This window comes from Sphaeroforma arctica (assembly GCF_001186125.1).
Source record: "Sphaeroforma arctica JP610 unplaced genomic scaffold supercont1.996, whole genome shotgun sequence".
NCBI lineage: Eukaryota > Ichthyosporea > Ichthyophonida > Sphaeroforma > Sphaeroforma arctica.
The window spans coordinates 1-10,241 of NW_014039562.1; the positions used below are offsets into that span (position 1 = coordinate 1).

The 10,241-nt window shown below is 43.0% G+C and overlaps 2 protein-coding genes across 2 annotated transcripts; both read left to right on the top strand.

Annotated features, from left to right (window-relative positions):
* Positions 1-134: 134 nt before the first annotated feature.
* Positions 135-5,128, top strand: SARC_09596 (hypothetical protein; the record flags this gene model as incomplete). Its single annotated transcript, XM_014296380.1, has 5 exons — positions 135-283; positions 2,074-2,197; positions 2,813-2,914; positions 3,737-3,989; positions 4,587-5,128. The coding sequence occupies exons 1-5, from the start codon at positions 147-149 to the stop codon at positions 5,126-5,128; spliced, it is 1,158 nt and encodes a 385-aa protein (XP_014151855.1). The 5' UTR covers positions 135-146.
* Positions 5,129-5,625: 497 nt separating this feature from the next.
* SARC_09597 (hypothetical protein) lies at positions 5,626-10,059 on the top strand (the record flags this gene model as incomplete). Its single annotated transcript, XM_014296381.1, has 7 exons — positions 5,626-5,772; positions 5,928-5,971; positions 6,204-6,643; positions 7,339-7,503; positions 8,351-8,669; positions 9,335-9,678; positions 9,984-10,059. The coding sequence occupies exons 1-7, from the start codon at positions 5,634-5,636 to the stop codon at positions 10,057-10,059; spliced, it is 1,527 nt and encodes a 508-aa protein (XP_014151856.1). The 5' UTR covers positions 5,626-5,633.
* Positions 10,060-10,241: the final 182 nt, after the last annotated feature.

Sequence of the window (10,241 nt, forward strand, 5' to 3'; positions counted from 1 at the left end):
TTCTGGACTGCGACTATATGGTATGTAAGGTGTAGATTGTATACGAACATAATACGTGCATATCATGCCACATATTGTGATTGTAAATCACATCGTCCTTGTAACACGACTCCGTTGATGTTTATTCTGACGAGAAGGAATGGCCTATGCTCGTCGGAGAAAACGATGCAATTGTCAGTGACAACACTGACCACTGCGTCCTTCCCACCGAATTCGTGGGCGAGGTTCTGCGGATAATCCATACAGCTAGCTACCAATGGATCAATCGTAGCCACTTTGCAGCGTATGTTTCAGTGTTACGACAGTGCTGCATATGTGCTAGTGTTATAACATTACTGCACGTGTGGTAGTGTTTTACCTATATATCACTCTCACATCGCAGTGCAAGTAACCTGGTATGGGTTTGTTGCTGGCTAAGGTTGGTACTAATATACTTGTCGACTCTGCGTGTCATCAACGAGCCGTTCGCATCAACGCCACACCACGAAAATATCCGAAAACAACAGTGATTGCTTTCAATTAGATATGTCTCGGATATCTATTTGAGGTAAATTCTTCTCAACCGATTACACCAGACCCACACCACAATGTTTATGTACAAAGATGATGAATTAATATCAAGTGTTGGTGTTGGTTTATAGTACGCATGTTTAGATATCTGTATGTTCTGTTCTGTTGGCACGGGCCACTCAGACAAGTCACCGTGCCCATGATTCATGCATTACAGCGCGACTTGGCCTTGTTCTTTATTTTCCAACTGCTTCCTTGTATTCCTTTATAAACTGTAGCCAACATCCAGTGCTTAAGTAAGGAATAACATAGCGCCATAGCTTATAAGTGAATACGTTTGTTTCCATGTATGCCTTTGTAAACTGTAACCAACATCCAGTGCTTAAGTAAGGAAAAACATAGCGCCATAGCTTATATGTGAATACGTTTGTTTATCGACACATTATAAGCCGTCGAAATCTGCCTAGCTTAAAAACCGATCGCCAACCGCTTATGCAATTAGCTGTTGCCTTGCCTGCATTCCAGATGAGACCCATGTCGATTGATCTGTTCCATTCTCTTGTTTTTGCGCCACTAGTGTAATTCGGTTACAGGCAATAAGAAAACAATAAACAATGTTTATACTAGAATTAAGATCTCTCGAGCGATGTAGGGGCTTATTGCTAGTGGGTTTCTAGATGAATGAGTATAAATGCAGTTGGTAAAATGTATATTTTTCATTGATGAATCCGTATAAATATAAATGATGAATAGGTATGAACGTATTGATGAATATGTATTATTATCTTTGATGGATTCCTACAAATAAAAAAATTGTATCATTGATAGATTCTTATAATTATAAGATTAAATATATATAATATAAATGATGAATATGAACAAATATAATTGATTAATAGTATTAATGTATTGATTAATGTATATATTGATATCATTGATGGATTCTTATAAATATATGATATATATATATAATAGAAATGATGAATATAAACAAATATAATTGATTAATAGTATTAAAGAATTGATTAATGTATATATTGATATCATTGATGGATTCTTATGAATATATGATAAATATATATAATATAAATGATGAATATGAAGGAATATAATTGATGAACAGTATTAATGTATTGATATATATATATATTGATATCATTGATGGATTCCTATAAACATAATGAATATATATGCATATCGTTGATGAATTCTTATAAATATATGATGAATATATAAAATGAAACTGATGAATATGAACGAATTAAATTGATGAATAGGTACAACTGTTATGAGGTTTAATCGAAGTATAAGTTTAGAGCCGTGTTGTCAGAGAAGTGCTAATGCACAAACACATCATATATTTCTGAAGTGCGTTCATATTCGTTCTCAAACGCATCGGAGAGTCACACAAGTACTTTTTGGAGTTATTGGTACAACGTGCTACCTGCCCGATGAGAACAATTCGCACCCAATATTGTTTTGGTTCGTGAAATAAATGCTTACCGGCTTGTGTAACTGCGCTGTATTTTAATTTAAACACCTTCACTTTCTTGCACTTGGTAGGCAAGCGCGCAGCAGGCAAGCGAAGTCTGGCGGGACACACAACACCGACAGTGCGAAAGGTACCACACCACAGCACACGCCGCCAACACCTCAGTCCACAGTGCCAAAGATGGCGTCATCGAAGGTAGGAGAGTGTTACCCCCTACAGCCCCCCCATACATAGGACTTACACCCCCCCCCAGACATAGGACTTACACCCCCCCCCCATACATAGGACTTACACCCCCCCCCATACATAGGACTTACACCCCCCCCCCCATACATAGGACTTACACCCCCCCCCCATATATAGGACTGCATCGCTGCGAAACAATTTGCCGATGGTTCTTTCCTATAGAGACGTATATTGTTTTAGGGAGTTCAATAGAGACATGCATTGTTAAATGTGTAGATGGTTCTTTCCAATAGAAACATGTATTGTTTTAGTGGTTATAGTAGAGACATGCATTGTTAAATAGTGCAGATAGTCCTTTCCAATAGAAACATGTATTGTTTTAGTGGTTATAGTAGAGACATGCATTGTTAAATGGTGCAGATAGTCCTTTCCAATAAACTCTCATCCGAGTCCAACTCACGTCGAGAATCTAATGGAGTTGAGGACGTATACGTGCGGTATTGACCGGGGGGGGGGGTGGCGTATATACGATACAACACCTTCGCTCTCATTTGTGTGTGACGTTCATTTAAGATAAAGTCCTTGAAACAATATTTCTGTGTTTGCACATCCACCCGACTTTAGCCTAAATCGGTGGCGTTGGCAGCCGACGACTTTCCGTCGTTGGGCACACTGCCTGGTGGTAGATCTCCGATTGGTGCAAAGCAGACCGCATGGAGCGCAAGGGTATGTTGTTACATACGCACATACGCAGCGACTAATCTAGGGTTCTACTTCGCACTTTTTGGTTACTAGTGTTACTCTTGTTCTATATAGCTCCTTTGTTTTTGGCCTCACTCGTGTTCTATATAGCTTCTTTGTTTTTGGCCTTACTCTTGTTCTATACAGCTCTTCTTGTTGTAGTTCCTACCTTGTTCTGCATAGCTCTTGTTTGATATGAATCTCACTCTTGTGCTATATAGCTCTTTTTTGTTACGAATCTTACTTTGTCCTATATAGCACTTCTTGGTTACGAGTCATACTCTTGTGTTATATAGCTCGTCTTTGTAATAAGTCTTTCCCTTGTACTACATAAGCTCTTGTTTGTTATTAATCTTTCTGTGTTCCATTTAACACTTCTTTGTTGTAAGTATTGCCTCTTTAGCTTGTTCTTGGGGGTTACCTTACTTACGTTATATATAGCTCGTCTTTGTTATTAGTCTTCCTCTTGTTCTATACAACTCATCGTTGTTTGAACTGAATTGTCAAGACACATGATGTTTTATTCGCAAGTGTGAGCACCAGCGAAGCTACTTGATAGTATGCATAACGAGAAGGAGTAAATCTGTATTTCGTTGCATACGGAAGTTCTACCTATGTTGCAGCAGCTCAGCGATCGATACCGTGCGTCAATTCATTCCCATTTCCTGCGGTCGTGGGCTAAGTATCACCACCCGTCTGCATACGAAGCCGATTTCGGACTGTACAATATTGGCGGTTATTTTCAAATGACAAAACAACCCCCTCACTGAAGATTGACTGGAGAGACTTCACCTGTAACACCCACAGGCAGCCACGCGGAGTGGACCAGCAACCGCTTCATCGATGAAGAAGCGCATAGTGCCCACAACTGTCAGCCTAGCCGTTGCTGGCGGCAGTGACTCAACCAACGCACCCGATGGAGGCAGACTGCGTGGAAACCTCACAGGACTGTCCGATAGTCCTCAAACGACAGTCGAGGTGCAAGCGAATCTCGGTACCGGTGTGGACACTTCCAATATCAGTGCAAGCCCAACTGTGTCTAGTTGGGGATTTAAAAAAGGTGGGTGTCTGCTTTAGGATAGGGTCATATACCATGCTATTGTGCAAATATCACTGCGCACGCATCATGTAGTTCCAATTGAGTGGCACTGTTTGTTGTTGTATGTGTGCACTGAGTGGTTGCGTCGATTGTATTGTTGTGCGTGTTGTGCAAGAGTGACTGTTGTGATCGTGTAGTTCCAATTGAGTGGCACTGTTTGTTGTTGTATGTGTGCACTGAGTGGTTGCTTCGATTGTATTGTTGTGGGTGTTGTGCACGAGTGACTGTCGTGCGGACTATTGCATGTGTATTTGTCTCAGATGTCCACTGATTCGTCCAATTGTATTATCCTGGCCCTTGAGCTGCGTCTAAAATCGTGCCGTAATCTTTTCGTGCCGCTTGGAACTATGAGATTACTATTGCACACGTGGACAGAGTCCAAATGATTAGATACTTTGCGTCACGTGCATGTGTGCATAAATGTTCTTATCGATATTTTTTTGGAATACCCTTGCGTATACCAGGGCACAACCAAATGACAGAGCATAAAGCACTTCATTTCACATCCACATATCAACACACAAGTACTTAATCTGACTTCATGCACCGAACATACAGATGGCGATTCAGTTTGGAGCAAGGTGCGTGGGCAGAGTGGCAGTGAGGGTAGTCCTCGGAACAGGCCAGCCACCAAACGGATTGCCGAGCTCACGAAGGCGCCATCACATAAAACGACACCACAGAACACCATGCCAAATAAGCAAGCGCAGGTGCCACCAATGGAACAGACGCGTGACAACACGGAGCCAGCATGTGAGAAGTCATGTGTTGCGCCTGTGAAGGCCCATGGAATGACTAGAAAAGCAATGCCGACTCACATGAAGGCGGCATCCAAGACTGTGGGGGGCGGTGCGTGGGCAAATGTGGGTGCACCTGGGCCCAAGAAACGGGTGCAGCCACAACTGGTGCACACCACCCCACCAGCCCCCAAGGAGCCACACGAGCGACAAACACACCAAGACACGAGGCAGGAAGCGGTCAAGGAACTCAACCAAACAACACAGGACGGCACAAAGCAGCAAGCACTGCCAACACATGACAGGCAACCAGTAGGGTCGGCGGCACCAGGTGTGCGGGTGTTGGCGATAGCACTTGCTTGACTTGACCTCATATGGGCATTTGACGAATGATTCGAAGTGCTCACTCCATCTGTATCTATATGAGCATGTATACATATGAGCACCACCACACATAGGGAACGAAGGCCATTGCATATGTGTATAACATTCATTGTATTCATTAAACGGTGTATATACTCATGCGCACGGCACAAATCAGTGCCATTCTTACCACTGCGCCACTCGCATTCTCCGTCTAATCGCACAATCAGGGCTGTCATATCGGCTGATGCAAACAATTATAGAACTTTCATTTTATATTCAATTGCATTTCCCATTGAAACCTATCGAATGATTGTCACGCACCTCACATTTACTCGCAGAGACAAAACGCACATCTATAATTACGAACACACACACACTTAGACGTGTCGTATGTACAAACTACATTTTCCAAACTCATGAGACTACCACGAAACAGCATGCACTTGATTTGACACACAGATACCGTTTATACATAACAGAAATTGCTCTGCATGGTGACAAGATGACAAAATTGGAGTCGCGAATGTCAGCTACCCGGCCGAAAAATAAGGTGGCAGGCGACAAAACACAATCGCAAACAAGCTCAGGTGCTATGGCGACTCAAGACTCAATCGACATGGGTACCTCTGCTACTTTGGAAGGTAGAGCATAATTGGATTGTTAATGTTCAATCCGCTACATGTGGAAGTACATGCATCTATTGGTATTTTTACATGAACTTACCAAAGCATACGAAATACAGCATTTTGTACATTATAAACCGTAACTGATTAAAATATCTCCGCATATACAATAGAACCCGAAAATCAGGTGGACTTCCGCGGCGGGAGAGATGCAAAGGTACGGCTGCGTTGCATATTCATTACCACCTTTTGAGCCTCTCAATTGTGAAAATCATGATTAGAAATGCCGCTCTTTATATGCCGTATTTTACTCTCATGTATTGAAATAAATACTAACATAGTAAGTCTAGTGGATGTCTGATTTTCCCTTAGTCTTTGAAATTACATTTAACAACATAGTACGTCTGACGGATGTCTGATCTTCTCTTAATCGTTGCTGTTATCTCTAGGAGTTGTCGGATGTTGAGACCATTGTTATGATCCGAAGGTGTGCGCAATTGCACGCTGCCATTGTGTCGCGGCTGTGGAGTTCGCAGTCGGTGATGCACGAAGTGTATTTACTGATAAGTCTTCTCACGTGCCACACGGCCCACAGTGCTACACACAGTACTACGTACACGGCTTTCCCCTCCGCTGCAGTGCATACTCCCACCACAACTACTGCAGGCGACCCACGCTGGACAGACGAGACACCCTCTGTCCAGACCAGTGATACCCGTGGTACCAACAACACCAGCGCAGATGCTTCGGCAATGGGTGGTGGGCTGCTGTGTGCGTTCCACAGCTTGTCGACTGTGTGCTATTTTGCGACTGAAGTGCTGGCGCATCTGAAGTGTTTTGTGGCGCTGATGGACAGTCGCTCTATCGACCTGCTGCAGGACAATGTACGGTATGTGATAGTTTTAGGGTTTTAGGGTTTAGGGTTTAGGGTTTACTGAAGCGTTGGCGCATCTGAAGTGTTTTGTGGCGCTGGTGGACAGTCCCTCTATCGACCTGCTGCAGGACAATGAACGGTATGTGATAGTTTTAGGGTTCAGGGCTTAGGTATCTTTATTTGTTTACACGCTATTGCTATATACAATGCCTGATGGCCGCTGTAGACTTGCGGTGGTAGGGTTCTAGGGTTTAAGGTTTTAGGGTTAGGTGGCACATATCAAGTGTGGATAAGTCATGCGGAAACGAGCTCACCATCCATTGTCACTGGACTCGTTCTATGCTATAGAGAAGTGGCCTCAGTGTATATGGGTGGTGTGTGTAGGCTGTTCGTCCGTGCTCTATAATATGCTGAGCATTCATGTATGTATATGTGCCTATAAACACGTACATACCCTGTTCGTCCGTGCTCTATATATATGCTGAGTCATTCATGTAGGTATATGCGCCTATAAATACGTACATACCCTGTTCGTCCGTGCCCTATCAATATGCTGAACATTCATGTATGTATATGTGCCTATAAATACGTACATACCCTGTTCGTCCATCTTGCACGTAAATGTACATTCACTTTAGTATATGTGCCTGTACGTACACATCTCCTGTGCACCCATTCTAGTATATCTGTTGCACTCGTATTTCACGCAGGTTGGGGTTCTGGAATCCGCATCTGCAGATTTTCTTGGCCACAAAACTATCCCAAATACGCACACGTCGAATGAGAGACGACAGCGACCGACAGAGTACCAAACGCTTCAAACCAAAGAACAAGCTCATGAACATCACCATGTCATACCACAACGACGATGACAGGTACCACTATGATAAACCACAGGATTATAGCATGGTGATAGAATGATTAGAACTATTAAGATGTTTTAGGGTTTTAGGGTTTAGATGTTAGTGAGTGAGGGTATCAATGCACTACACCATTGCATTATAGCATGGTGATAGAATAATTAGATATATTAAGTTGATACTGAGTAAGGCCTGTGTGGTGTTTTGCGGTTTGTGACATTAATGTTAGACACACTAACTTCTCAGGTAAGAATATGGATCTAAGATCTTTTACAAGAAAGGGATCCAAGGTCTCAAATTAGCACAAGGGAAGTAGTGAAACTTGTGAATGTATCCGTGTGCTTGGGATGGCCGTGACTAATATATATGTATTCCTTAGCAATGGTTCCTCACATTCAGATAATAGAGCAGTGCAGTGTCGCCATGCAGAGAGGCTTTTAGGCTTTTAAGCTGGGGTTTAGGGTTTTCAACATAGGGATTTCCTATGCAAGATGTATGGTAGACGGTTATGGATGTGTGGATGGACATTAAATGAACGTTCATGCGCTAGAGCTAATTAGTGTCACAAGTCTGATGTTCGTGTATTGCTTGAGATTCGAAGTAGTGCTGTGATAGTACTCTGCTTACGGCGCAACTCGGGTGTTGAGAGGGTGTTTAGGGTTTAAGGTTTAACACTAGTCTGTCTACACTGCAAGTAGAAGTCAACGCCATATCGTTTCAAACCGATTTTCAGATTTGTTGCGGTGTAGCAGACCTGACAGTTGCGCCTGTCCTATTTTTTTAGGGCCTGGGCTTAGGGTGGCTGCACCTATAGTTTAAATGCCATCGGCCTCTCACTATTTTCTGAACGCTTTCCCAAAAGGAGTGGCAGTGGCGGTCGAATAGAACCGCCAGCCATTGTGCACAACCGCGAGAGCTGCAGAGACGCATTCCAGAACATCGTCCGCGAAAGGATCACGGCATCCACCGCATATGGACTCCTTAGCAACGCACACGTCCCTAGCAACGCACACTCACAAGCGAGAGCGAAGGAACCCTTAGACAAGCGGATAAGGAAGCTTATGCACGACTTGCATGTGGATAATGTGCAGTGGTTTGCGGGGCTGTTTGTGCGTCAGTTGTTACGTATTGCCGTCACACCGCCGGACGAGGAGGACGTCAGTACATTAGCCGACAGCAAGGTATTATAGACACGCTCATGTGGACATACATAGATGCCTATTGACTATCATGTATATATTTAACATGTTTGGCGTTTACTATAAGCGACATATGCCCCCTGGTGGATGCATATATGATTGACATGTATACTCAAACACATAAGCCTGCATATATATTATATATACATACACACACACACACATATATATATATATATATATATATATACATCAACCCACGGGGTAATGCTATACGTCCAGTCTTTAAAGTCAATTGTTCAGCTACTATTGTTTGCAATTCCCTAAAATCGAATTACGTTGCGGCCAAACAGCACGCAGTCTTTATGGATTTACGCTGATATGTCACTCCACAAAGATCATTCCGATTACATATTATATTTGTAATGTTGCTTTGGTCTCGCCGCTTTAGTTTGTGTACTCAGTAATTCTGTGCAGACATTAACAGATATGTATACGTACCCCAGTAGTCGATTTCAGATAGTTCTAGATCTTTACAATATAAACCAGTAGTCACCAGATATAAGTACAATTACCACCATTAAACTCTAAAACCCTACAACCCCAAAACCCTAAAACCATAAAATCCTAAAATCCTACAACCTTTAAGCCTTAAAATTTTGAAATCCTAAACACAATTTTTGATCGCTGGTCATCACCTTCACCAGGAGTCCCCACTGACTAAATTGCGCAAAGAAGACTACACAAAGTTTAATCAGTTGTCCAAACGACTGACAACAAACAACACGACAACCGCACCAAGACACACACCGAAAGACAAACGGACACAGCCACCCACGCACAACACGCCCAACGGCACGAAACAAGCAGCCCGCATGACCAAGCAACAATTGGGCGATACCAAACAAGCAGCGCATATAACCAAACAGCTATTGGAGGATGCTGAACAATCAGCGCAAATCTCTAAACAACCATTGGCCGACGCTAAAGGCCGTGTGCACAATGGCACACGCATGCGTGATGCTGCAAAGTCCGACGGTTCACATGACAGGTATAGAGACATGTTTGTTATTATATTCATACATAGATATCTGGTTGTTTGAATTTTAAAATGTCACAACCATACTTGTTGGTTTTTTCAAATTGGCTTCAATTAACACTGCACGATTGATTGATGCCGCAGGGGCTGCCAAAGAGTATGTAAAGTATTTAATCACTTCCGTGCCTTATTTAAGTGAATGAAGACTCATTTTGATACACATGTGTGCAATGTCTAATGCCCTGAGACTTTAAAGTCATCATGAAGCTCGCACCTAGGAAATAGTGTTTTTCTAACCATACACTTTCCCTTGGCAGTGATTCCACTCCATCAGACGGACAGACATCGTCTGCACCCGACAGCCTGCACGACGTCACGCAGTATGTGATATGACAGTAAGCGCATATGATTGCGTCTGGTGTGTGTGTGCCTGTTCACAGGTTGGTGTGTGTATGTGCGTGTTCACAGGTTGGTGTATGTGTGTGTGTGCGTGTTCACAGGTTGGTTTGTGTGTGTGTGTGCGTGTTCACAGGTTGGTGTGTGTGTGTGAGCGTGTTCACAGATTGGTGTGGGTG